The sequence below is a fragment of the Myotis daubentonii genome, chromosome 19, assembly GCF_963259705.1.
Source record: "Myotis daubentonii chromosome 19, mMyoDau2.1, whole genome shotgun sequence".
In the NCBI taxonomy this organism is placed as follows: Eukaryota; Metazoa; Chordata; class Mammalia; order Chiroptera; family Vespertilionidae; genus Myotis; species Myotis daubentonii.
In genome coordinates this window covers 26,264,198-26,291,326 of record NC_081858.1, presented here as the reverse complement: position 1 = coordinate 26,291,326, position 27,129 = coordinate 26,264,198, and the positions used below count along the sequence as shown (strand labels likewise).

The window sequence follows — 27,129 nt, the reverse complement described above, 5'->3', positions numbered from 1 at the left end:
AGAGTGTGGACCTCCTGGGCACAAGGGAGAGTTTTCACTTTTATTTTATTTTAATATATTTTATTGATTTTTTTAAAAAAGGGATAGGGATAGTTAGAAACATCGATGAGAAACATCAGTCAGCTGCCTCCTATACACCTCCTATTGGGGATGTGCCTGCAACCAAGGTACATGCCCATGACCAGAATCGAACCCGGGACCTTTCAGTCCACAAGCTGACGTTCTATCCACTGAGTCAAACCAGTTAGGGCATATTTTAAAAAATTTTTTATCCTCACCTGAAGATAGTTTTCCATTGATTTTTAGCGAGAGTGGAAGAGAGAGAGGGAAGACAGAAATATCACGTGAGAGAAACACATTGATTGGTTGCCTCCTGCACGTGCCCCGACCAGGGCTGGACCAGGGGGGAGACTGCAACAGAGGTACATGCCCTTGACCAGAATCGAACCCGGGACCCTTCAGTCCGCAGGCCGACGGTCTATCCACTGAGCCAAACTGGCTAGGGCAGATTTTTTATATTTAAACTGTCAAATGCTATCCCTTGGAGAACTAGCTGTCAGGCTGTCCCTGAGGACCTTACGAGCAAGAAAGCTAGAGTGAAGAAGTGAAGTCCCCTGTGGACTGGGAGGTTCTGGGATAGCTGAACTGACCTGTGCTGCAGAGCCGGCCCCAACCATTACTTCGGCCTGAGCTCAGCCCTGTGAGATGGCAGGAACCCTGTCCCCCTATGCCTGAGCCCAGGGCCACATTGCCAACAACTGGGTAAGAACCCAGTCCTTCCAGCTCCCATTGGTCTTCATTCAAAATCCAGACAGATTCTCTTATAAGCTTGTAGCCAGCCATACACTAAGGTACGTGCTGGTTTGTCTCATTTTACCCAGGAAAGGAGATGCATGAGCTAAGAGGGAGATAGGCAGCATGTAGCTAAGTGTGGAGGGACGCCTTCTGTTCACAGTCGGCTGCTTTCTGCAACCCAATTGTTCTCCCCCTGCAGGAAGGTGTTGCAATAGTGCCCTCATGTGGACATTCTGAGAACAGCACCCTCGTAATCAATTCTAGTCTGAAAAGAAGGCCCAATTGATAGACATAGAGGGCTCTCACCCTGCAGGGAGGTGTTGCAATAGTGCCCTCGTGTGGACATTCTGAAAATGCGTTGGTGTAGGTTTCGCCTGCTAATACACTGTTAGAATCTACATTACCTCTGGTCCCTTTGAGAATATCTGGCTGGAAGCTCTGTGTGCGGCAGAATGTAACTACCAGAATCGGGAGGGCTCTATTCTGTGTTGCCAACATCCACAATGCAAGTCCTAGATGACCTCAGATATTTAGCTCAGTCACATGAGAGAAGAGCCTTACTTTTCTGTCAGGGAAAAAGGTTACCTATACTTTGCGAACTTGAGTATAGAGAGGCAGGGCAGTGGGCTGGAGCAGTAATCCCCCCTTCCCTGCCCCAGGTGGTGTGGGTCTATGTTTATTATATACTGGGAGATACAAAAGAATATTGTAAAATATGTGTGGGGCATACAAATAACAATTCAAGATATCCATAGACTCATTAACCCATTTTAGTTGCCTGTTCTCCCTCCTACCCTTTCCCATCATCTTGGGTTCTTTCAAGTCAACTGGCTCCCACCTCCTCTTTATTTTTATTTTTTAATCCTCACCCAAGGATATTTTCCCATTGATTTTTAGGGAGATTGGAAGAGAGAGGGAATGACAGAGAGAAACATCAATGTGAGAAACACATCGATTGGTTGCCTCCTGCATGAGCCCCAACTAGGGTCTGGGCGAGGGAGGAGCCTGCAACCAAGGTACATGTCCTTGACCGGAATCAAACCCGGGACCCTTTGGTCCACAGGCCGATGCTCTACCCATTGGGCCACACCGGCTAGGGCCCAGCCTCCTCTTTAGTTGACTAAGAAAGTGTTCTCAGCTGTTTTTTCCACCTGCGATCTCCTCTTTCCATATTTCCAAGCACTTATTGAAATCGCTATTTTGTAAGTGTTCCTTCTTTAAAACATTGAAACACCCCAACATGACCTCCCCAAGTCCTCTTAACTGTTCTTTTTCTCCACAGCATTTGTCACCTTCTAGTGATTTATCTGGTTTATGTCTGTCTCCTCCTGTTAGAACATAAGCTCCAGATGGCGGGGATTTCTGTTCGACTTCTCTCACTGCTCTATCTTCAGGGCCTAGAAGACTTGGCCTATGGTATGAATTCAATGAATATTTGTTCAGCAAAGTCTTCTTTCTCGTTCTCCTTGCTGTCGAGTACTTTTTGCATGTTCTATACTTTTATTTCAGTGAGGTCTCAAGAAAAATGGGAGGCAAACATGGCTGCTGATCAAACTCTCTGAGCAGAAAGTTTCAGTCAGTGGTTCATAATGTGTGAGGGATCATGAACCCCTTTCATATTATTATGAGACTTAGAGAACATGCAAATCTCAACACACCTACACTTATGTACAATTTATGAAGACCTTAAATTTCACCTTAAGGACCTGTGCTCTCAGAACGTTTCTGCGGTGGCCCCAGAGAAGTGGGAGAGGGGATTTCGCCATTCATTATATACTCTGTATACGTCAATGTTGTATATAGTGCACGAGTTACAATGTCAAGGTTTTAGAAACTAGTTAAGTATTTTAAAGGAACTATGTCCTTACACCTTGAGGAGATCACAGACTCAGGTCTTTAGGGCCGGGGTCCGGGGCGGGGGGGGGGGGGGGTGAGTGCACGTGGCCTAGGACAATAGGCAGTGGTGGGAGCTGTGGCTTGCTGACCCCACCCGAAGTGCTGAAATTCAACAGCATGAAAAACATGGCATTGATCCAACTCAACACCCCTGCTGTCAACCCCGGACTGCCAGTGAGCAACCTCTGTTTAGAAACCTTTCCGGGGAGCCAGTGACTCCTTAGTGATGGAGTAAGGAGTATGCAGAATCTATTAAGCAACAGGAAAAATAAAAACAGAAAACCCCTTGGAAGTGTCTGGGAGCTCCAGAGAAGATGGAGGTACAGGGTGTAAATGTCACCAAGAAAGGAGTAGTAAGCCTCCCTTTTGCCAACTTGTTCAGCCCCTGCTTGGCGGGAGCTCCTGGTCCAACGAGAGAACCAAGGCAGGTGTGTGTGTTGAGCCTGCTGATCAAACTCTCTGAGCAGAAAGTTTCAGTCAGTGGTTCATAATGTGTGAGGGATCATGAACCCCTTTAATATTATTACGAGACTTAGAGAACATACAAATCTCAACACACCTCAACAAATCTCAACATACAAATCTCAGGACTAAGGCAGTTCTGGGGCTCATTCCCCTGCACCAGGCCACTTCTTGGGCAGCCCAAGCATTGCAATTGCCACTACAACCCTCTTCACAGTTGCCCCCGGGAGATGCCAGGCCTCATGCCAGTTCCTGATGAGCACTGTTCGCTCACAGAGTTCTCAGGACAAGCCTATGAGGCAGGTACTACAATTAGTCTTGGCTTTCAAATGAGGAAGCGGAAGCAGTGAGAGGGCAAAAGGACTTCTCTTGAGGAAAGCCTGCGGGATGGCCAGGCAGCAGTGCTGGAAGGGTGGGATGAGGGTGAGGATGAGGACAGGTACGGAGGACTTCCTAAAGCCAGCAAGAGCACTGAGGTCCTTACCTAGCAGCTGTGGCAATGCAGGACCACTCCATAGCATTCAGGAACCTGCTGGCTCTCTGCCACTAACTTGCTGTGTGACCGTGGGCAAGTCAGGTCACCTCTCTGGGCCTCTGTTTCCTCATCTGTAAAATGAGGAGACTTGGTTAACTTGAAAAATACCTATCGGGCTCTCCCTCTGCGCACTCTGCCGATGCTATAATGGAAAAAGGAATAAGATAGTCACTACTCAAAAAACACTGACTACCCTGTTTACTAGGCACTGTGGTTACGGAGATGAGCAAGTCGGCATCCCTTCCCTTAAGACCTCCACTCTGTGGTCAGGGACACAGGGAGCCGACAGGAAATGGCCAACACCACGCTTGGTGCAGGGGTGGGCACAGGTAGGTAGCCTTTTCTACTGGGACCACGTGGGGGTAGCACCGCAGAAGAGGCCTGGATTGGATCTTGGAGGATCTTTGGCCCCTGCTCTCAAAGACTGTGCCATCTAATCAGGAGTCTGGGACAAGTGCCCACACACCTACCACGCAAGGCGAGTGAAGCCACCACAGGCCATCCAGAGAAGGAAACCCACGTGGTGTAGGCAGGTGGAGTAAGGAGCGAGCAGGAGGCGAAGAGAAGCTTTGCAGGGGAACTAGCATTGAGAGAAGCTTTGGAGGAGGAAGTTTCCTGAGGGCCCTGGGGGGGGGGGGCAGAAGAGGCATTCTAGATAAGGGACCTGTGCAAGTAAAGGCACAATGTGGGGGACGATCGGGGTGCAGTTGGGACAGCAGGCAGGCCAGGGAGTGTGGACTGGCAGGGTTGGAAGCCAAGTGGAGCTGTCATGATGAGAGCCTTTGGAAACGAGGGGCCTGGGCCAGGCTCACCACATTCTCATGCCAGTTCTTGGAGGTAGGCTCCCTTGCTACTCCCCCATTCTTTCAGATAAGGAAGCAGAGGTTCAGAGAGCTTACAAAGTCACACAGCTGATGGAGACAGTGCACTTGACCCACGTGTGTCTGATGCCCCACCCTGACCTCCTTACCACCTGAACGAATGCTAGGCGTTGCTGAGCCCCTCCCATCTAAGATGCCACTGCCCAATGCCCTTGGCCTGGCATTCCACCTCAGACACATGGGCACAGAAGGTCGATCTTTGCCTTAACCATGAATGCTGGCTTCGTTAAGCCTCCTCCACTCAGGCAGCTAGGGGACGGTCAGGATCTTCTCCACCAGAACAGAGGGAAGGAGGCAGGGCAAGAATATGAGAATTACTAGGGTTTTTGTACTCCACTGTCCGTTGGTCTCAGTTTATTGTTCTACGATGGTGCTGGCTGGCTTCTACATCTTCTCCTGTGGCTGGCTTCTGTCTTCTCCCCCCGTCGGTCTAGCGTGGTCATGGCTCTGGGGCGGAGCTTCTAACTTGATTAAGACGGCTGGATTTTTCTTTTAGGCTGGAGTCAACCCTGCGCACACGGATGCTGTCCAGGTACTGCCGGACGCTTAGGAACTCCCGCCTCCAGCGCCCCAGCTTTCTCAACTGGTCCATCAAGAACTTTTTCTTCAGGTGGTCATGCAAGTGGCTCATCTTTTTCTTGGTCTTTTCTACCGTTTTCATCTTACAGAAAAACAAATGAGGTTAGGATGAAGAAACTACTAACGAGAGAGGCATCTGTGTTGCTGATAGGAGGGTAGACAACAGGCCAGCCTATTTCCCTGTTTGTAAAATGTGGGCGTTGAGCTAGATAACTCCTAGGCCACCTTCGGAGAGTCGGCAGCCTAGACCCTGATTTTGACCTTAACACCTCTGGTCAGAAAGAGGTGGGGGAGGGTGTGGAAGAAGGGTGCATCTTGTCCCCTCCTCTGCCCATTCTTTAACTATCACTCTGTCCCCGTTCCTCGCTTAGCGCTTCCCACATATTGTCTGGGACATTCCCTCTCCCTTTGAACTCTAGTTACTTCTATTAGGTCACTTTTGTCCCGTCCCCAAGACTCTAGGCTCTGGGAAGGCACATCCTCTACCTTACTCGTTCATTTATTTATTCCAGTGAGCTAGCTGCGGAGAGGACACTAAGGAGAATCAGCTGCCTATCTTCACAGAAATTACAACACAGTCAGGAAGATGGGACACAAGCCCAAATGTTTCTAAGCAAGGCAGAGAGTGACACATCCCTTTAAAAAAACAAACAAACAAACAAACAAACAAACAAACAAACAAACACAGAGTTCAAAGAGGGGAGAGAGCAGGAAAAGTCCCCTGGAGGGTCGCCATAAGAATCAGGGGGTTGGGTTTTGAAGGACGGGGAAGTGTGGGGCATGGGAAACAGAACCAGTCAAGAGGTCACCCTATTTCTCCTACAGCAGGCCACTGGGAGGTTGGCAGATGGAGAAACACCCAGGCCTCTACTCTCTCTTACGGGGGCTTAAGAGAACCTGGCCCCTTCTCTCTTCAATGTCAGGATCCCATGGGCCCATCCTCCTGCAACATGGAGGGAAGCTCAACAGAGTCAATTCCGGGCTGCCGGCTCTGCTTGAAGAAATGAGTACGTTTCCGAATCCATCCCATTCACTAGTTTCTTCCCGTTCCCCCGCACAGCGCCTGTCCCAAGCAGACCCCCAGACACACTTAATGAATGAACCAGTCAGGGCCTGTGGGGCGATGCCTCTGTGGTTTCCCTCCTCATTTCCTGACAGCTTTCAACCAAGCGGGTCAAACCCTAGTTGTCCATCAGCAAAAAGTAGAACCTCAATTCTCATATGAAAAGTGGGAGTTAATCCCCCCTAAAAAACTGACCAAACTATGTTGATGCCACTTCAAGCTCTAGGACCCAAGACTTTTTTAATGGGAGATGGTAGGAATCCATCCATGGATTCCCCAAATAGAAAGGTAATGTGCTTTGGATGGAGGCAGGGGGTGGGGGAGGGGGGAAAATGCCACCAGATCCAAAACATGAAATCGTTTTCCCAGGCTCCATCAGCGCAGGAACAGCAGTGACACACCCTGGGCAAGTCGGTAATCCAGAGTTTCAGACTCCTCCAGAAAATAGGACTTGCATTTAGAGCACCTTTGTGACACCCCCCACCACCACCACCACCAAGGAATCAGGGAGAGTGAAATGAACATGGGTCAAGCCACCAACACCCTCTAACACAAAAGCTTGTGAGGACTTTACCTCCAGCTCATAGATTCGTTGCGCACTGAGGTTGTCACGAATAATCACCCGAGATAAGTGGCTCTTGGGTAAAAATTTGGTCACGGCTGCTTCGCTGGAATTCATTAAGCTGGAGGGGCAGAGGAAGGTGGGACAGGTTAAGATGGCTGAGGCCAGGGCTAAGCCAGGGCCTGATCTGCTAGGGTCCTGGGATAGTGGCTGAGGCCTCCCCAGGTTTCTTGAGAGAGGAACAGCTCTGTCATGATTGCCAGAGAACCAAGGGAGCCCTAGGTTTCTTCTTGTGGGAAAAATGTGCGCTAAAGGGGTAGTTTCTTGAATGCCGAGAGGAAAAGCCATCCTGAGAAGTATGGAGAGAGCGTCCACAAGGAAACGGTCAACAAGGACTCAGAACTGTCTGCTGGAGCAGCCGTCTTAAGGAGAAAATGCAGGAGGAAATGGAAAGTGGGGGGTCTCAGAGAAGAGGAGCAGAAGTTGCAGGGTAGGGTTCGAAGGGCTGAATTTGAGGGGCGCTGAAGTGGGGGCACTTGCTCCAGAGCCTAGATCTAAGGGGGCTCAAAGAGTTTGGACAGAGGGTAGGTTGCCTAAGACGGGAATTCTAAGAGAAAAGGGTTTGGGGAAAAAGTCAAAGTAAGGGAAGTATGGGACAGACAAACGTTGGAGGAGAATGGAGGGTGAGAGGTAGAAGATGGTATGGGGTCGGGAGGGGTGGAGTGAAATGAGCCAGGTGAAACTAGAGAGAATGATTGGGTCAAAAATAATATCAGGCGCTGAGTTTTCACTCTGGTAATTTTGGGTATACCATGAAGTGACTTTACAGTTATGTACCTTTAAATGTTTTTGCCCACTTCAAAATAGATGCTCATATTTTCTTTCTAAACTTTGGAAACTAAATGTACAGCAGGGAAGCAACTGAATAAATTGTGGTTACGTCCTACAATAAAATCCTCGGCAGTGATGTGTAAAACAGACATTCATAGTGTAGTAGGTGGGGAGGAAAGCAGGCTGCAAATTAGTGAACTTTTTTTGCCCTGGCTGGTTTGGCTCAATGGATAGAGCGTCGGCCTGCGGACTGAGGGGTCCCGGGTTCGATTCAGGTCGGGGGGCACATGCCGGGTTGCGGCTGGAGCCCCTGATCCCTGGAGGGTGGTGTGCAGGAGGCAGCCCACCCATGATCCTCTCTCATCATTGATGTTTCTATCCCTCTCCCTCCCTCTCTGAAATCAATAAAAATATATAAAAAAGAGAAAAGGGTGTTCATATAGGGATCAAGATGCACACATACAAAAGTCCCCCAAATCCTGTTTAAAACAACAAAAAAACTTAAAATATTTAAGACACATGAGACATGTCTCCCATTCAGTGGTGCACCAAATTCACCAATACTTCCTACGAAGGGAGAAAAAAAGGCAGGGACCATTCAAGTAACAAATGGTTATTTTGAACCAAACTGTCTTCCAAAGCAAGGCCTCTGGGGGAGGCTGGAGGATGCTGGCCGGGGTGGGAAATGGAAATAGCGGGGAGAAATGGGTGTCTAATGGGGACTGGGGCCGGCCTGGGGGAAACAGAGGTTTGCCCAGGGCCCCTGGGGAACCCGGAAGCTGAGGAGAGGGGTGTCAGGCCTGAAGAGACCTGCGCCCCACCCGGCTCTCAGGAAGTCCCAGGCTCGGCCCCAAGGGCGCTGGGGGCCCCCGGGCTACACGAGGTCCAGCCTGGGAGCCGACGGGGCTGGGACGAGCCTGGTCGGACCTGTGGGTTGGAGGTGGGACTTCCGGTTCCTCCCCGGAGTCTGTGGGGCATCCACTCTCCTGGGGTCCGGGACTGAGCCAGGCTCTGGGAGTGACAGCGCCGGGGTCTCGGGGGCCAGCTGAGGGGGCGGGGGTCCGAGGCAGTTCGGGCTCCCTCCAGGGCCCCGGTGTCCGACAGACGCTCTCAACGCCCGGACCGTCCGCACCTGAAGAGCACCAGCGGCTGCGAGGTCCGCGGCTGCAGGAAGCAGATCTGCGGCTGGGTCCCTAAGTTAATTTCGGGGCGGCTGATGAGCCGGTGGCGCTGGAACGCGGCTGAGGCGGGGTAAGGGCCACTGGTCTTCCTGGCGGCCGCGCTGGCGGCGGGCGAGGCTAATTTCCAGGAGACCGAGGGTCTGTGCTGCTGGGCAGTCTCGTTCTCCACGTTCAGGGACGACTCGGGCGGAGGAGGTTCACTGGTAGCCATGCTCTGTGGGCGCGCGCGGCCGTGGAGTGAGCCCTCGCGCAGACGCAGTGCCTGAGTAGGGCTCGTTGCCCCGGAAACAAGCGAGGGGGGCGGGGCCGGGAGGACCGGAAGCGCGCGGGACCCGGAAGGCGGCGGGCGCGGCGGGATTGTCCCTCGGCGGCTGCCGTAGTGTGATCGGTTACGTTGCCGTGGAGATGCGCTAGGCTAGGGGAGTGGGCTGCGCGCGCTGAGCGGACCCTACTTTCCGACTCGGACTGCTGTGGCCCCCGCGTGATCGTGGAGCGGGTAACCGGGTGAGTCCGGGCGGGGCGGCTCCAGGGCTGGGAGACGAGGCCGTGGTGTCTCCGAAGACTCGGCACGGCGAATTTCTTCCCGGATGAGGGACCATTACTATGGAAACCAGAGCGTTGGGCCGCAGGGAACGATGGCTCCCGGGGCGGGGGCGGGGGAGACGGTGATCGGCTTGGTCTTTCCTCGAGACCTTGGTCCGAGGCTTCGAGCACGGTTGCTCTCTGAACGAACCTGCGCTCGTGCCCACGGCAGAGAGGTCAGACCATCTGGGTCTTGATACCCAGCCGATAGGAAGCCGGTTGCTGCGCCAACTTCCTAAGAAACCTATCTGGCTCTCCCCTGGAAGTGGCGCCTCCCTCCGGCCCACCCGTGAACTTCGTTCCTCATTTATATCCCAGGATTAACAGGCGCCCCGCGGTGTCTGCCAACTTGTCCCATACCTACTGAGACCAGAAAGGCCGGCTTTCGGACCGAAGCCCACTTCTCTCTGGGTTTTTGGATGAGGATCCAGGACATTTAGGCTTCCAACTGGTTTTGGGAGAGGGAGGCCTTTTCCCTGCCCTCACGCGATCTTTGGAACAAACAAGCCCCCATCCCCGAGGTGAGCCTGATGCATTCGATGCTGGGCCATTGGCAGGTAGGACTTGCCTGTGCCGCCGTTGTCCTTCCTCTCCAACAGCCTAGGAACCACCCTCACCTCCACCCCGCCCCTCCCCAAAACTCTAGAGAAACAGCCAGAGAACGCATCCTTCCCAGATTTCCCAGAAGGAAGAGTCATAGTTGTTGGACACATTCCCCCATTCAAAATATTTGTCAAGTGCCTACTTGTGGAGACGGTGGAGCTTGGCACTGGTTACACAGTGGGAGCGAAGAGAGACACAGTGATGTCCCAATAGAACTCCCAGGTCATAGCAAAGCCACATCTTCAGGGAGTCTTAGCAAGGAGAGCTCTTAGGGCTTAGAAAGCCTGGAGCAGGGACTCGATCAAATGTAGGGGAGGAGTGTGACCCTGGGGGATTTCCCCCGGGAAGTGGCCCTTGGCTGAGGCTGCAGGCTCACCAGTCCTCTGCGGAATGTAACAGATGAGGATCTGACAGGCTTGGAAGGAAAGGGACTGAGAGCAGCAAAGGCCAGAGAGGACCAGATGTCCATATGGAACTGCAAGTGGCTCAGGCCAGCTGCGGCCCTTCAGGACACAGGGAAGGCTGGCTAACAGGAGGCTGGAGGGATGGGTGGCAGCCAGGGTGTAAATGGCCTTGACCGCTAAGCTAAGGGACGCCATCTCATCCTGACAGTAGGCAGCCACTGAAATACACTAAGCAGGGGATAGACCTTCAGCTCCCTGCCTGTTTGGGCCGGACGGAGACTGCCATGTGTGCTCTAAATCCAAATATTCCTGTTTCAGTGAAACGTGAAGATGTGCTGTTTTTACAGCTTTGTTCACGACTGAGAGAGTAAAGGACCTGGATTTTTTTTAGGAGAAGATGGGGTTCTGCCCCGCTTTGGGGTCCCTGGCACGGTCCTGCTATACACCGCATCATTGTGGTATGGCTTGTCTACCTGAAGCCCCTCTGCCTCGCTGCACTGGCCACTGGGGTGTGGGGGGTGCAGGGGTGCCCTTCTGCTGGCCTCCAGGAAGCTGTCAGCGACTCTCTTCCCCAGGCCGTCCTTAGAGGCGATGTGCAGGAGCGTGGTTACTGACGTAGGACCGTTGCACATGGGCACATTTTATCTCTTCAGAGATAGTTCTTGCCCTAACTGGTTTGGCTCAGTAGATAGAGCGTCAGCCTGTGGACTGAAAGGTCCCAAGTTCGATTCCGGTCAAGGGCACACGCCCGGGTTGTGGGCTCAATCCCTAGTAGAGGTGTGCATGAGACCGATCAATGATTGCTCTCATCATTGATGTTTTTGTCTCTCCCTCTCTCTTCCTCTCTGAAATCAATAATTAATATATATATATATATATATATATATATATATATATACACACACATATATACATATATATACTTTTTAAAAAGCGATGGTTCCTGGAGAGGGAAGCTAAGACCCTCCTCTCTCTCAATACAACCAGTGACTCTGAGCACAGTGGGCTGTGGTTTCATGTCACTGGTTCAGAGTCTCATGGTTGGACCGTAAAGTCGGAAGGGAGGGAGGCATGCGAGTGGTTCCCGTTAGAGGGGCCGGAGGAGAGAGGATTGAAGAGAACAGAGAAGGGGCTTTGGGAGCCTCCTGGAGAGTTAGGCTGAGGCTCAGCTGCGGGACACTCGTCGGCCCAACTCAAAAGGCGGGGCCCCTGCAGGGAAGTGCCGGGCTCAGGGCGTTGTCCTTTGTCCTGCTGAGCATGTGGACTCCTGCTCCTCACCCCAGGTCCTGCTCCGAGAGTTTGAGGAAGAGCCTGGGGATCTGCATTTTTAATGAGCTCCCTGGGTCATTCTACTGTGACGGGCAGAGGACCACCTAGGGCAGTGATGGTGAGCCTTTTAAGCTCGGCGTGTCAGCATTTTGAAAAACCCTAACTTAACTCTGGTGCCGTGGCACATACAGAAATTGTTTGATCTTTGCAACCATAGTAAAACAAAGACTTACATTTTTGATATTTATTTTATATATTTAAATGCCATTTAACAAAGAAAAATCAACCAAAACAATGAGTTCACGTGTCACCTCTGACACGCGTGTCATAGGTTCGCCATCACTGACCTAGGGGAATCCTGCTATAGGCCCATCCATCCATTTCCCAGGAATCCCCTGGGGTTGGCCTGCTGGCCCAGCGGGGCTCCCACCCTCTAAACATTCTCTCCCTCCTTGCAGTTTTCCATGGACACAGCCTAGCAGAAAGATGCGGCCTGCATGCCTCACTGGCCGCTGACCCACCGGCCTGATGACCGCATCTCCCTGCACCTCCCCGCTTCAGTTCCCACGGCCCTCGGTCAGCGGCCTCTCCCAGATCACCAGCAGCCTGTATATCAGCAATGGGGTGGCCGCCAACAACAGGCTCCTGCTCTCCAGCAACCACATCACCTCGGTCGTCAACGTCTCGGTGGAGGCGGTGAGTACCTTGTATGAAGACATCGAGTACGTGCACGTGCCTGTGGCCGACACTCCCACGGCACGTCTCTGTGACTTCTTCGACCCCATTGCTGACCACATCCACGCCGTCGGGCTGAAGCAGGGCCGCACACTGCTCCACTGCACAGCCGGTGTGAGCCGCTCGGCTGCCCTGGGCCTCGCCTACCTCATGAGGTACCACACCATGTCCCTGCTGGAGGCCCACACCTGGGCCAAGTCCTGTCGGCCCATCATCCGGCCCAACAGTGGATTTTGGGAGCAGCTCATTCACTATGAGTTCCAGCTGTTTGGCAAGAACACCGTGCGCATGGTCAGCTCCCCCGTGGGACGCGTCCCTGACATCTACGAGAAGGAGGTTCGTTTAATGATTCCACTGTGAGCCATGCCCCGGCCCCCGCATCGGGGGTCAGAGGTGCCGATCTGCCAGTGACCCTGCACTGAGAACTGGAACATCCTACTTTTGTGCTACAGAAAAAAGACAGATGATGCCTTTTATCAGAGCAATAAAAAAGGAAGCGTGCCGTAGCTTTTATCTTGTAATCCATCTCTTTTTTTAAAAAATATATTTCTTTATTGGTTTCAGAGAGGAAGGGAGGAGAGAGAGGGATAGAAACATCAATGATGAGAGAGAATCATTGATTGGCTACTTCCTGCACGCCCCCCACTGGGGACCAAGCCCGCAACCCAGGCATGTGCCCTTGGCCAGAATTGAACCCGGGACCCTTCAGTCCGCTCTATCCGCTGAGCCAAGCCGGCCAGGGCTGTCATCCATCTCTTTAAAGATTAAACTCACTAAGTGTAAAATGGTGAAGATAAGTTTCCTACCCCGTGAGTGACAGGTCATGGCTACTGGTCAGAGGGGAGAGTGAGTAAGGCAGGTGGTGCCTGGGTCAAATGGGCCGGCGCCCAAAGCAAGACTGGAATCTGGCAGCCTCCCCCGAGACCAGCTAACCCAGGCCTGAGCGCCGCAATTCCACCTCGTTCTTTCAAACCAAGAGCCTTAAGCATCATGGCTCCTCCTTGCTTAACCTACTGGATAAGTGACTGTCCATGGTGCCCTGGGAGCCCTAGGGGTTCCGGGCCAGTGCCGCTCCCACCTGCAACCACGGGGCCAGCTCTGGTTTTCTGGATTTGATATATGCGCATGATAATTTTCAAAGACAGCATTCCACCATATAACATTTTTTAACTTTTTTTTCCCGCAAGTGCTGTTGTACATAAGGTCTGAAAGTGCCCTTGGCAGCCCCCCACCAGCCTTTGCTGGAAGGCGGCATTCGTTTCTCTAGGGCACCTGTGGTGGGAAGGCCTGCCAGCAGGCCCCGGGGTTCCTCTCCCAGGCCCGGGCTCAGAAGGCTGGAGCTGCAGGCCCAAACCTCGCCTCGTACCAGCGGTGGCCATTTCCTTTTTTCTCTTCATCTCAGTCGCTTGGCCCTGGAGCAGATACATTCACAGAATGTATGCGGCAGAGTAAGGAGATTAAGAGCCCTGAGTTCCAGCTGGAGGCCTAGAGAATGAATGAAGGGTCTTGGAAACTGGAGGGGGGGGGGGGGGGGGGGCGGGGCGGGGGGGTAGGTCATGGAGAAGAGGGAGCTTGAGAAATGGATCCCACAGAGTTGCAAGTTTCAACTTCAGTCTGAGGCTTCACTGGGGGCGGGGCCAGATGGAAAAGAACAGAATCACTTCCCTCAGTCTGTCTGTCCTGAAGCCGGAATGCTTTCAGGCATAACATTTGGGGATAATTGTCACCCCAGTTCAATACAACTGATGCTGCTATGTGCTGGGCCCAGGACACGGCCCCCCGTCCCCTGCTCACCCGGACCGCAGCACTAGCTCTTCCCTGGCCTCCCTGCCCCTGCGGTATCTCCTCCACACAGGATCCAGACCGAACTGAAGGGCCGCTACCAGGAAATGTTTCTCCAACATCCTGGCTCTTGCCTGCCGCTCAGAACCTTCCATGGCTCTCCATGGTGTCTGGTGTTTCCAGGAAGTATCTGCAACCAAGCGGGGAGAGCGCGAGCTGCTGGGTCCCTCAGCTGACTTGGGAGCAGAGAAGGAAGCGAGAAGAGTCCTCGTTTGCCCCGCCCCCGGAATGGCAACCCCAGCGCCCTCTGGGGAGGGGGCCGGGGCCCCTGGCAGCTGAGGCTGAGACAAGGCCGCAGCTTTGTTCTGAATTCACGATGGCAGGATGCCCAGCTCAGAGCCAGCTTCCCCAGCTTCCTCCCAGGCAGGGCAGGGTGGTGGGAGCTGGGGTGTCCCTCCCGCCTGCAGCCCTGGGGGCCCTCCCTGTGCAGTGAAGGCTGGGGGTCGGGGAGCATGAGAAGCCTTGGGGGAGAAACGAGGGCATCTGGAGTGAGCCGTCTCCTAACTTTCCTCGAGGACCTGTGAGGCTCCAGACCCTGTTGCTAAGCCCTTGGCGGCCTCCCGGGGCGAGACGGGGGTAGGCTCTGCGGCTGCTCCCAGTTCACAAGCAGACACAGGAGGGGAAGGCCCTGGCCCCGGGTCTCACGCTTAGACGGGCCAGAGCTGGGCTTGGAACCTGCTCCGGCCCCTGCTCTCGGCTGTTAGCCTCTTCTGCCTGCTTCATCCATGTCCGTGCTGGGGAGACAGCAGCGGAGCGGACAGTGGCCTCAGCCTTCCCCGGGCCCAGTCCGGTGGAGAAGAGGCGGTAAACCAGCGCTGAGAATGGAATGGGCACAGGGCCCTGCCTGCAGAAATGCAGGGAGCTGCGGGTGACCTTTGACTCGGCGTGGCCAGGGGCAGAGCGGGGCCGGAGGTAGGGAAGAGCTGCCCAAGGAAGGTGACGTCTGTTATCCTGAGTCCCCAGGAGGCTCTGCCCGCCCAAAGCCGTCCATCCTTTGTCCCGGGAGGGGACCCCGGAGGTGCCCGAGTGACACCAGGACAGGGCTAGGCCACGGGCATCTCTGAGTCACAGGGAGGGGGGTGGTGAGTGACTCACCCCGGGCCCACTTCCCTCTGCAAGGCCAGCCTGGGTGGAGGCCGGGGCCGGGAAACCCTGCATCTGTCCTTCCTGGGCCAGGCGACTCCCAGGCCTTCGCTGCCCCCATCCCCAGCCGTGGGCTCACACAGCTCTGCCTAGCGCTGGCTGGCATGGCGGTCCTGCAGGAATTCTGTCTGTGCGAAGGAATGAATGACTCCTCCCTGAGTCCCAGGTCCCTGGATCGCAGCCCCAACCTGGTCTAGCTCTCCTCCTCACGAAGCAAGCAGGGACTGTCTCCCTCTCCCGGTGGGCCTGGAGCCTCAGAGAAAGTGGGTGAGAAGATGATAGCCCAAGATGGGGGCCAAGCCAGCTGACACCATCACCCCCCTTCTTCTCGGGCCCTGCCCATCGGGCTTCTCCCTGGAACCCTCTCCTTGGGATCATCATACCCATTTTGCAGATACAGAAACTGAGGCTCAGGGAAGGGCGGCTACCCACCTAAGACACACAGTGAGGCGGGCAGAGCAGGATTCCCCCTAATCCAGGCAGGGTCCTTGCGGTTTTGGTTATTTTGTTTTGTTGTTTTGGATCCTCACCTGAGGATATTTTCCCATTGATTTTTAGAGAGAGCGGAAGGAGGGGAGAGATAGAGAGAGAAACATCGATGTGAGAGAGACACATCGATTGGTTGCCTCCCGCACGGGCCCCGAACAGGGCCGGGGATGGAGCTTACCACTGAGGTACCTGCCCTTGACCAGAATCAAACCTGGGACCCTTCAGTCCACAGGCCGGATGCTCTAGCTACTGAGCCAAACCGGGTGGGGCAGAAGGCATGTGTTTTAGGAAGATCCTTCTGGGACCGCGTGGAAGTGGGAGTGGAGGGCCCAGAGCAGAGCGGGGAGGAAGCCACTGCCTCCCTGATGGGCAGGGTGGCCCGGCCAGGGGAGGGACTTTGGAGAAGGGGACAGGTCGCAGTGCGTAAGGAAGGATGTCCGCATCTTTCTGTGGGTGGCTGGGGGCCAGTGAGCCCGTCACTCCCCCAGACAGTGGAACCTCGTTTCTCGAACGTCTCCCATCTCGAACAGTTCGCTTCTCAACCTGACAGCCCTTTCATGCCGATACCTGTATGACAGTCAAGCATCTCTCAGGTGACAAGGGAGAGCTCGCGAGTATGAGTCTGGTTACCACCGTTAACATCTCAGCATCTGGTGCTCTGAATATTTTCGTGGTTTTTTTGCTTTTGTTGCTGCTTATAATTATTATTAAATTTTCGTTTTTTAAAACATTTTTCATTATTTTATGTACGTTTCCTTTCTCAGTAAATTTTCATGTCCTTTTGTTTTTTTAAGGTGTTTGTTTATAGATTAAACAGTACAATATATAAGAAAGGTTAAAACGGGATCATCGGGGGGTCTGGAATAGATTAATTTACATGATTTCTAGGGGGGCAAAAATGATTCGATTTTCGAACAGCCTTCCGGAACGAATTAAGTTCAAGAAACGAGGTTCCGCTGTATTTCCCTGGCTGTCACCCTGAGGAATGACACGGGGGATACAAGCAAAAATAGTTTATTTGAGGGCGGAAGACCCAAAACTGGAGGGTCCAGGGATGAGGCTACAGCAGCTGCCGGGAATTGGCACAGATAACACCCCCCCCCAGGGGAGCCCAGCAGCAACAAGCCCGTCCCCAGGCCCCCCAGCTGCCTCCCCCACTTCCTGGAGGGAGGATTGTGCAACCGCCAGGAATCGTCATCATCGTCATCAGAACACGGAGAGGTCCTCGAAGTTTGGCCAGCAGTTTTCGGCGTAGTCGTCGGGATTAATAATAGTTACTCTGACAAGCACAGTGAATGGCCAGGCGTGGACCCACCATCCAGTGGTGAGCGGGGCCTGGGGTGAGGGGAGGGAGGCAGGGATGGGGGGGGGGTGTCTCGCTGGGAGGCCCCATGCAGCCCCCCAGGTGGCCTTTCCCGAAGGCACCTCGCCCTCCCAAGGCCGGGTGGCTGCCTGCTCTCCGCTTGTCCCACGGCCACTGGCCAAGGTTGGGTTCAGGCTGGGGGGGGCTGTCCCCGACGGCCCAGGCGCTCTCCCAGGCCTCAGAGACCCTTGCCAGGCTGGTTCCTCCGCCAGAAGCCCCAGCGGGCAGCCCAGGAGGCCACGACCTCGCAGTTGTGGTAAAGGAACATCCCCGCCAGGGTGAGTGCGATGCCCACGTAGCTGAGGGTGCTGAGGTGGCTGCCGAACAGGAGCCGGGACAGGACGAGGTTGCCCACGACAGTGAGGTTGCCCAGGACGTGGACGGTGAGGGCGGAGGTGAGGGCCAGCAGGGAGAAGCTGGCCAGGTTGTAGAGCACGGACAGGAGGCAGCTGAGCAGGATGCAGGCCCAGAGGCGGCAGTCGGTGGGCGCCGGCGACAGGGCCACCCCGGCCTCCAGCACCAGGGCCGCGCCGGCCAGCAGGCAGAAGCTGGGCAGCGAGGTGGCGTACAGCAGGGTCACCGCGTCCAGCCGCTCCTCCTGCAGCAGGGCGCCTGCAGGCGGACAGCACACATCAGCACCTGCACCTGGGGGGAGGAAACCCCACCTCGCCAACCCAGCCTGCCCCCCGCGGCCCCACCTCCAGGAAGCCTGCCCACCCTCTCGGGCAGAGCTAGTGGCTCCTGCTCTGGAACGTGATAGTCAAGAATCCGAACCACACTGCCTGGGTGGTGCCCTCACTGGCTGTGACCTGCCACTGAACCTCTAGAGGCCTAGGTCTCCGCCCTGCAAAGTTAGGTGACAATGAGACCTAATACGGCCCAGCTGGCATGGTTGAGCGTTGGCCTAGGAACCAGGAGGTCTCTGTTCGATTCCCGGTCAGGGCACATGCCTGGGTTGTGGGCTCGATCCCCAGGGTGGGGCGTGCAGGAGGCAGCCGATCCATGATTCCCATCATTGATGTTTCTCTCTCTCTCTCTCTCTCTCTCTCTCTCTCTCTCTCTCTCTCTCTCTCCCTTCCTCTCTGAAATCAATCAAAATACATTTAAAAAATAATAATAAAAAATAAAACCTAATACGCAAGGGTTTTTATAAAGATTATAATAGATAACATACATAAAGCCCTTTATAAGGTAAGTGCTCAGTAAATGTAAAAAAAAATAAAATAAATGGGCCTATTATTACCCATTTCAAACTGCTCCCATAGATTAAAACGATAACCTACAAGTGACTTCCAAATGACCAATAAACATGAGATGTGGCTCCCAAAAATCTTCAGGGGCTCCCCAGGCCCAGGGAACAATATCCTAGGTTCTTTTTTCTTTTTTAAAAAAATATATTCTTTTTGATTTCAGAGAGGAAGGAAGAGGGAGAGAGAAATAGAAACATCAGTGATGAGAGAGAATCACTGATTAGCTGTCTCCTGCACGCCCCACACTGGGGATCGAGCCCACAACCTGGGCCTGTGCCCGACCTGGAATTGAACCCTGGCCTCCTGCTTTGTAGGTCGATGCTCAACCACTGAGCAACACCGGCCGGGCTATCCTAGGTTCTTAACCAGTGTAGAAGGCCCTGCACGAAGTGGTCCTGACCCACCTTTTTTGATCTCAGCCCTTATCACACCCACTACCCCACAGTGGAGCTCCCACCACCATAGCAGGGACAGGCCAGCAGAAGTCCCCAGCTCTGCCACTTAATAGCCACGTGACCTTTATAGTTAAAAAGAAAAAAAGAATTTTAAAATAATAAATTGTTTGAGTCAAATGTGGGGTCCGCTCATTGCTCCATCCACTTATGGCCACGGGCATGACAAGAGAACAACAAACAAAAGAGTCATTGTTTGCGCGTGGCTGTCATCCGCTAATCAGCATCTTCTGCCACCAACACTGGGGCGTGTCGAGATGGATCCAGGAGTAAGGGGAAAGCTTTCAGCTTTGCAAAGAAAGAGGGGAGCCCGGCCGGCGTGGCTCAGTGGTTGAGTGTCGACCTATGAACCAGGAGGCCACGGTTCAATTCCCAGTCAGGGCACATGCCCGGGTTGTGGGCTCGATCCCCTGTGTGGGGCGTGCAGGAGGCAACCAATCAATGATTCCCTCTCATCATTGATGCTTCTATCTCTCTCTCCCTCTCCCTTCCTGTCTGAAATCAATAAAAATATATTTTTTATTTTTTTAAAATATATTTTATTGATTTTTTAAAGAGAGAAAGGAGAGGGATAGAGAGTTTGAAACATCAATGAGAGAGAAACATCGACCAGCTGCCTCCTACACACCCCCTACTGGGGATGTGCCTGCAACCAAGGTATGTGCCCTTGACCGGAATCGAACCTGGGACCCTTCAGTTCGCAGGCCGACGTTCTATCCACTGAGCCAAACCGGTCAGGGCAATAAAAATATATTTTTTAAAAAAGAAAGAAAGAATGGATTCTACCACCTTGCATATGTGTGAACATGCGTGTGGGTGTGTGTGTCTATGCGTACACATGTTATCACCCAGCCAGTTCACATAGGAAATGGTGCCCCTCATCAAAGTCAGACACCGCTCAGGGCAGTGGGAGTATTTGCACGAAGGCAATAATGGTTTGGGGGCTCGTCCAAGTTTTAGCGGCGAGAGATGAGTAACCGATTCAGGGGTTCTCCTCTCTGCATCTTCTGACACACACTTTCCAAAGAGCCACAGAAAGGCTTACTCATGGGCTATGCTAGGAATAGGAAATCTCTATTTCACTCTGATGTTTTGGCTTTGTTCTCTAGGCAACAGTCCCTCCGGCTAGAGCATTTCTAGAAATGAACAGATAATTGGAATACCTCCTGCTCCCTCGCTCGCTGGCTCGCTCCAAATATAGCACCCTTAGGAGCTGCCTGTGGCCTGCATGTTCAAGGTCCAATCACTGGAAGGCGTTTAGGATTTCAGGTGCGAGACAGTCAGGCAGGAGGGTCCTAGCCTCCTCACCCAGCCTCTGCCCCTGTTCTGCACCCCCTTTCCCCCCAGTCCTCTGCCTCGCCTCCCTGCAGCCCAGGGAAAGAGGGGTGATCCTCTGTCAGAGGCGGCTCACTGCACCTGAGGCCCCCAAAATGCCAGCTTGCCATCCTGCCTCCTCAGCGACCCCTCCTCTGCCCGCCCTCTCCCTGCCCCCCACAACCTTCCATTTCAACCTCTCCTTCTCCAAAGACATTTTTGTTTCAGCCTCTGAACATACCAGGCTCTGCCGCATGTAGACAAACATGTGATCTGACCCTGTTCTGCTGGGCCCTGGCTTATCCCGGTCTTACTCCGTCGCTAGCTGTGCGCTATCAGGCAAGCCACCCTCTCTCCAAGCCTTGTCTGCTCATGCGTAACAGGGCCAGGTGAGGTGCTGAGCACAGGGCCTGGTGCCCAGTGGTAACTGCTTACCACGGCAGCTGTCTCAATCCCCCACACTCTGCTCCTGTGGCCGATACCCGTGCCCTGGCACAGCCTGTTTCCCGCTCCCAGAGTGCCCTTGCCTCATTTTTCTATGTGAAGAGCTGGGCAGAGCATGTGTTTGCTACTAACATTATTATTTTTTTTTCTTGACAGGAAGAGAGAGGGAGAGATAAAAACACCAATGATGAGAGAGAATCCCTGATCGGCTGCCTCCTGCACACCCCACACTGGCGATCGAGCCTGCAACCTGGGCATGTGCCCTGCATAGGAACTGAACCGTGACCTCCTGGTTCACAGGTCAATACTCCACCACTGAGCCACGCCAGCCAGGCCTATTATTATATTTACTAGAGGCCCAGTGCCCCGGCCAAGACGCCCTGCCCGCCCCGGCGTGGGGGTGGGGTGGGTGGGATGAGAGGTGGTCAATGCACCTCATGGCGATGGCAACTGGTCGAGCAGTCATTCCGGTCGCTATGCTTATGGTCCCTGGCCTTTTATTATATAGGATTGTTACTGTCATCGCTGCATGCCTCTTGCCTCGGGCAGCCTATTAATTATATTACTAGAGGCCCACTGCCCCGACCACGCCTGTGTTTCTGAGGGCGTCTCCCCACCAGCCGCGAGCTCCGAGGACGGGGATCAGGCCAGGCTGCTCCGGATGCACAGGTGAGACAAGCTCACACCCACTTCCTAGCCTTCCTGTGAGTGGGGAGCTGGCCTCACTCCTCTCCCCACGTAGCCCTCCCCCCCGCACCCCCGGGCCTGCAACCGGCCCAGGTGGGAGGGACGCTGCGGGCCGTGCCCAGGACCCCCGGGTGCTCCGCTTCCCAGACTACCATCCTCTGCTCCCACGGAGTCTGCTCTCGCGAAGGGAGCTGGTGTCGGCCATTTACACTCCAGTCGGGGAAGCTTGCCCTGGCGCCTTTCCCCGAACTTCCGGAAGTAGAAACCTCCTCTTGCCCAAAACCCATGCCACCCCTCTGGCGCCAGTCTGTCCCTCCCCATCTCTGCGGGGCCTCCCTCTCTGTTTGGTGGGGGCCCAGCCTCCTCAGCGCCCTCAGGAGCACCCTGAGCCACGCACAGAGGCTCACCATAGCCTCATCGCGGTCAGACCATTAATACATCTACCACTTAAGGCCCCAGGCCAGGCGCTGGGGACATGGCGACGCCCCAAGGCAGCCCATGCCTCTCAGAGCTCCTGTCTGAGGGGACACAGGTAACCAAGCGGCTATAACAGGGGGCGCTCAGAGGCTTGATGGGGGGCGCGGAGGGTGCTGTGGGAGCCTGGAGCAAGCACCCAACCCACCTCCGGGGCCAGGCAGTTGACACGGGACAGACGGAAGGAGCTGGCAGAGGCCAAGAAGGGGCCTAAAGCCAGGCACCCACCCCTCCGTGCCTGGGTGCCTAGGTTCTCGCCGGCCATTCCCATTCTGCAGGCGGGGGCTCCTGGGGGAGCCTCGAGGCTGGAGCCTTCCCAGCCTGCGGCCCTGCGTGGGCTGGGAGGTGGGGTGGTGGGTGTGCCCAGGGGGTCAGGTTTCCCACTGTCTCCTCATGCCCAGAACCCAGGCCTGAGCTCCGGCACCCGCTCTCATATAACCTGAGGGCAAAAATAGAACGAGGCTCCCGCCCTGCCACAGAGCCTGGGCGGATGGGGACAGGGCCTGCCTCTGAAGATGCCAGGGCAGGGCCGGATCCCGGCTGCAACTTCCCCTGGCGGCAGGTCGCCCCAACCCCAGCCCAGTGCCCCTTCCTTCTCCCAGGACTGGGTCACAGGATCTCAGAGTGGGCAGGGACGGACAGCCAGAGGCCCCTGGGACACGCCAACCCTTCTCCACCGAAAAGATGGGGAGACCGAGGCCCAGACAAGCCCCAGACCTGCCCAAGGTCACCCAGAATGAGCAGAGGGGTGGTCTCCCTGCCCTGAGTGGGTGCCCTGGCCTCCCCAAACCTCCCTTGGGTTTAGGCAGAGAGAGTGGGGTTGTGATTCAGACTCCCCTCAGAGGAACAAGCAGGAAGGTGGCCTCCGCCCTCAGACAGGGTGAGTTAGCAGGGTCTCCGCCTGGAGCCTCCACCGCCCTCTGCTCAGACCCTCCCTGTCTCCTTTCAGCAGAGGGGAGGTAACCCTGAGCAAATCACAAACCTGCCTGGGCCTCAGTTCCATCATCTATAAAATGGGAGTGAAGGTGGTGGTTGCCATGACGACTCAAGGTCAACACCCAGCACGGGGCCTGTTACACGGCAGCTCCCAGCAAACAGGAACCCTTCCCCGACTTAGCCAACCCCCTGGCCCTCCAAAGCCCAGCTCAAGGCCTTGCCTGCTTTCTCTCGCCCTGGTCCCCCTGGTCGGGTCTCCGCCTAGGGCCACAGCCTTATACTGCATCTAGGACAGCACGGAGATAGGCTGCCCAGGTTCCGATCGCACCTTCGCCGCTCACTGGCCACACCACCCAAGGCAACCCCTCGCCCCGTCAAATGGGGACAAGATAGTGATTTCCTTGATCAGGGCAGTATGGGGAGATCCAGTGAGATAAAGAAACACTGGACACAGATCAAGGGCAGCTATTATGAAATATTAGCCTAAGTCTGGGGCCTGGAACTCACTGAGTTGTTGGCTCTTTCTGGGTTTTTTCAGTTTCTGCCTCTTCCAAAGCCGCGAGGCTCAGTTGCTTCATCTGTAAAATGGGCTGTTGGCCACCTCCCTCTCAGGGCCACCCAGACCACACACCCACCGCGACGACCCCCACCTCCTCAGACAGTGACCCGGGCACTCACTCTGCTGGATGGACTTGAGGCCACGGAGGCAGGTGGCAGCCAGCAGGAAGCCACAGCCAGCGGGCGGTGTCCGGAGCTCACCCGCCAGGCTGCAGGCAGCCCCCAGGCAGAGCGGGCCCATGGCGGCGAACTGCAGCGGGTGGTGACGCCGGCCCAGCAGCAGCGCCGACAGGGCCAGCGTGATCAGCGGTGTGGTCGTGGTGGCCAGCTGTGCCAGGTCCAGGGGCACCGTGCTCAGGCCCACGTTGCCGCAGGCCATCGAGGTGCCGAAGGTCAGGCTGAGCAGCAGCACCTGGCAGTGGGTACCGCCGGGCAAGGGGCGCCGGGCTCCCCTGTGGCACGCCAACGCCGCGGCCAGCATGTGCAGCGCCGAGAGCAGCAGCGGCCGCCCGAAGCCGTGCACCGTGAAAATCCACTTGTTGAGACTGGACATGCTGGCTCCCGCCAGCAGCCACACCAGGGCTGCCATGGCCACCCGGACCCGGCCAGGCCGGCCAGGGGCCTGGGGGGTTTCGGGGGGCCACTCTGGGGAACCAGCCCCCCGAGCACTGCCGGCCACTGCCACTGTGTCCGCAGAGGTCATCCTGCTGTCATGGTGCTCCCGAGGACAGCGGCACATCCGTGCCCGTGGGGCTGGGGCAGGAGGCCAGCTCCCCAGAGCCACCAGAGAGCCCTGCCCCCTGGTCCTGGCTTCTCAGATCCCGGCCTTCCTTTCAGACAGGTGAGCTAAGGGCCTGTTCTGCCAGGCCCGTGCCAGCCCAGGTCCAGGAGCCGTGCGGAGCCCAGGTCGCGGCTGCTGGGATGCCAGGCTCTCTGGCCTAGTAAGCTCCGGGCACCTCTGCCCTGTGCCAGGTGAAGTCTCTACTCTTCTCCCCACCTAGTGCCCACGCCAGGCTGAGAGAATCCCGGTTCTTCTTCCTCTTCCGGGCAGATTCCGGGATCTCCTGCGCGCATCTCCTGCGCGTTCAGGCCATGACCAGGCCCGGCCGGGGTAATCCAGGCTCCTGCACCCCGTGGTGTCCTGCGATGCCCAGTCGTCGCGGCTCCCTGCCTCCGTCAGTGCCCAGGCCCGCGCTCCGGCCGGTGCCTGGCGGTGAGCTCGGCTGGGCTCGACTCCGACTCCGGCGGGGACTGTCCTCCAGCTCCCGGCAGCTCCGGCAGCTGCGACGGGGAATCCGGCAGCCGCTCCCGCCCGCCGGCTCCAGCCCGGGCCCAGCCCGCGGGGCCAGGCCCCGTGCTCTTGGCCCCGCCTCCGCGCCCGCCCGCCCGCCCGCGCCCCACCGGGAAAGCTGGGCCCCGCCCCTGGCCAGGCCGCGCCCCCGGAGCCGCGAGGGAGGTCTCGCCCCGCCCCCTCGCCACCCTCCTTGATCCGCCTGGCATTCCCTCCATCAGCTGACCGCCCCCCACCGCCCCCAGCTGAGTGGTCAGCCTGTCTGTCGCTCTCCCCGCACTCAGAGCCGAGGCGAGTCCCCAACACAGGGAGGGCCACGGATGTATCTTTCTGAGATAAATAACAGGAGACGCCATCTCCTAGGACCCTCCCAGGGGTCCCCATCCCAGGACCCTCTAGGGACCTTCCCATCTCTGGCCACAGTTATCCGTGGGACCTCAGCATCCAGGAGAGTTGGACCACGGGGTCCCCTAAGGTCTCCCCATCGCCCCTCCTAGTCCCAGCACCTCCTCCCTCCAGCAGCCCGGGCGGAGGAAGCTGAATCACCAACCGGGTACCGCTGGCCGCCACCCACCCCGGGCCGCCCGGTCCCACCTCCTGGGCACGCAGAGCTGACTCATCACTGGACTTCCCGGGGTCCACCCTCGGCCCCAGCTCTGTCCAGCGGAACGGAGAGCCCTGGGTTGCCTGGGAGACGCTGGGCAGGACTCGCCAGGTGCCCAGCGCCGGCTGCCCGCGTCTTTCCTGACACGCGGCTTCCTTCCCTGCCGGACAGCGCTCAGCCCCACCCACACTGGACAGGCTCACCCCCAGCCCGCCCCCGCCCGCCCCCCTTGACTGGACGGGCTCACCCCCAGACTGCCTTTGATGACAGTAATCTGTCTGGACTCGCAGTGGTTCTCAACCTCCTGGCCCTTTAAATACAGTTCCTCATGTGGTGACCCAACCATAAAATCATTTTCATGGCTACTTCATCACTGTCATGTTGCTACTGCTATGAATCGTCATGTCAATATCCGATATGCAGGATGGTCTTAGGTGACCCCTGTGAAAGGGTCGTTCCAACGCCAAAGGGGTCGCGACCCACAGGTTGAGAACCACTGGCTGGAGGAACAAGACCTCAAAGGGGGACCACTTAGCCCGGTCCCAGGCGCCCTCTGGTGGCCAGATCGCAGAATGGGGCACGCAGGAGACAGCCCATCCATTATTCTCATCCATGATTCTCTTATAGTTGCGCTCTCTCTCTCTCCCTCTCTAAAATCAATTAAAAATATTTTTTTTATTAAAGAAAGCCCAGTTTGGGGGGTTTCCCAATTTGTGCCACCTACCCTCTCTCTAACCTGGCCCAAGAGCAGCCGGGGCCGTTCTCCCCTGCATGGGAGGGGTCAGTTGGTGTCTCAAGGGGTAGAGAGGTGGCAGGGTGGTGCAGTGGCAAGTACTGAGGGCTGGGGTCAGTGGGTGAGGCGTGGGCTCTGCTACTTCTAGGCTGTGTGCAAGCTGCAGACCTCTCTGGGTCCCCACTTTCTGGAACAGGGCTGTCACGGGGAGTCACAGGGCAGGTCCTGAGTCCTCCTGGAAGTACCCCAGGCTGCGATGACGGGAGGACGAGCGAACAAGCACTCTGGGTTCTGGGCACAGATGATTCACCTTAAAAACGGAGGCCACTTTTCCATTTGGGCTTGCCCATAGTTCGATGTTTGGTTCAATACAAAAGAATGTTTTGCCTGGACAGTGTGGCTCAGTGGTTGAACTCGACTTATGAACCAAGAGGTCATGGTTGATTCCCGGTCAGGGCACATGCCTGGGTAGCAGGTTTGATCCCTGGTGTGGGGCGTGCAGGAGGCAGCCGATCCGTGATTCTCTCTCACCATTGATGTTTCTCTCTGTCTCCTTCTCCCTTCCTCTCTGAAATCAATAAAAACATATTTATTTTTTAAAGGAATTTTTAAATCACCTACTTCCCCTACCTGCCCGGACCCTACATATCTGACACTGGCGTTCGAGGAAGAGGCACCTGTTTCCTCTATGGGTTCGAGGACTGTGTGTGTGTCACCGTAAACTGCAACGGACGTGCTGCCGATCAGAGGGCCCCTCTGAGGGCAAGACCCTTCCTAACCTCAGTGGGGTGTTCAGAGTGTCTCCCTGACCTGAACCCCACTTCCCAGAGGGTATCCCAAAGCCCACGGCCTTTCCCCGGAGAGACAGGGTCCCCACACTCTGGCTGCCGAGGCCTGGGGTGCTGTCCTGACTGCACTGGGGAGAAGCCAGGAGTGGGAGCCCACGCTCCAGGGCCCTGTCTCTGCCGTGTGATCATAACACTCATTGAAGCCCCCAGTTTTCAGTGATTGAGTGAAGGAGCCAGGAGGGCACCCCCCACCCAGGTCTGTCTAGCTCCTCAGCCAGGCCTGTCACTGCCGAGTCACTTTCCCTCTTTGACTCCGTTTCTTTATCTGTAAAGCAGAGCTGACAACAAAAACATCAGCGCCCTCCGAGTTATGCAAGGAAGTG

General features: G+C 55.7%; 4 protein-coding genes across 9 annotated transcripts in view; 1 reads left to right on the top strand and 3 right to left on the bottom strand.

Moving 5' to 3' along the window:
* The window catches only part of OSBP2 (oxysterol binding protein 2), a 66,519-nt gene extending 57,649 nt beyond the window's left edge, over positions 1–8,870 (bottom strand). The window contains exon 1 of one of the 2 annotated variants that reach the window (XM_059676019.1): positions 8,737–8,870. The gene's annotated coding sequence lies outside the window, so the exon portion shown is untranslated. Of the gene's footprint in view, positions 1–6,785; positions 6,891–8,736 lie in introns of those variants that run through there. The other variant, XM_059676017.1, reaches the window with a different exon arrangement.
* C19H5orf52 (chromosome 19 C5orf52 homolog) lies at positions 136–9,089 on the bottom strand. The gene is made up of 4 exons (XM_059676040.1): positions 8,737–9,089; positions 6,786–6,894; positions 3,283–5,230; positions 136–3,134 (listed from the first exon to the last, which is right to left on the bottom strand). The coding sequence occupies exons 1-3, from the start codon at positions 8,994–8,996 to the stop codon at positions 5,009–5,011; spliced, it is 591 nt and encodes a 196-aa protein (XP_059532023.1). The 5' UTR covers positions 8,997–9,089; the 3' UTR covers positions 136–3,134; positions 3,283–5,008.
* On the top strand, positions 8,722–12,891 carry DUSP18 (dual specificity phosphatase 18). Of its 4 annotated transcripts, none has more exons than XM_059676043.1 (2): positions 8,722–8,855; positions 12,102–12,891. In XM_059676043.1, exon 2 carries the CDS (start codon positions 12,172–12,174, stop codon positions 12,736–12,738), a length of 567 nt encoding a protein of 188 aa, XP_059532026.1. In that variant the 5' UTR covers positions 8,722–8,855; positions 12,102–12,171; the 3' UTR covers positions 12,739–12,891. The 4 variants fall into 4 exon arrangements, with proteins under 4 accessions (XP_059532026.1, XP_059532024.1, XP_059532027.1 ...); XM_059676041.1 differs by lacking the exon at positions 8,722–8,855 and adding an exon at positions 9,122–9,289; XM_059676044.1 differs by lacking the exon at positions 8,722–8,855 and adding an exon at positions 9,543–9,888.
* A 3,959-nt stretch (positions 12,892–16,850) lies between these two features.
* On the bottom strand, positions 16,851–24,721 carry SLC35E4 (solute carrier family 35 member E4). 2 transcript variants are annotated; one of them, XM_059676034.1, is made up of 3 exons: positions 23,451–24,721; positions 23,280–23,350; positions 17,687–17,827 (listed from the first exon to the last, which is right to left on the bottom strand). In XM_059676034.1, the coding sequence occupies exons 1-2, from the start codon at positions 24,067–24,069 to the stop codon at positions 23,307–23,309; spliced, it is 663 nt and encodes a 220-aa protein (XP_059532017.1). In that variant the 5' UTR covers positions 24,070–24,721; the 3' UTR covers positions 17,687–17,827; positions 23,280–23,306. The 2 variants fall into 2 exon arrangements, with proteins under 2 accessions (XP_059532016.1, XP_059532017.1); XM_059676033.1 differs by lacking the exon at positions 23,280–23,350 and having other exon boundaries at positions 16,851–17,827; positions 23,451–24,716.
* Positions 24,722–27,129: the final 2,408 nt, after the last annotated feature.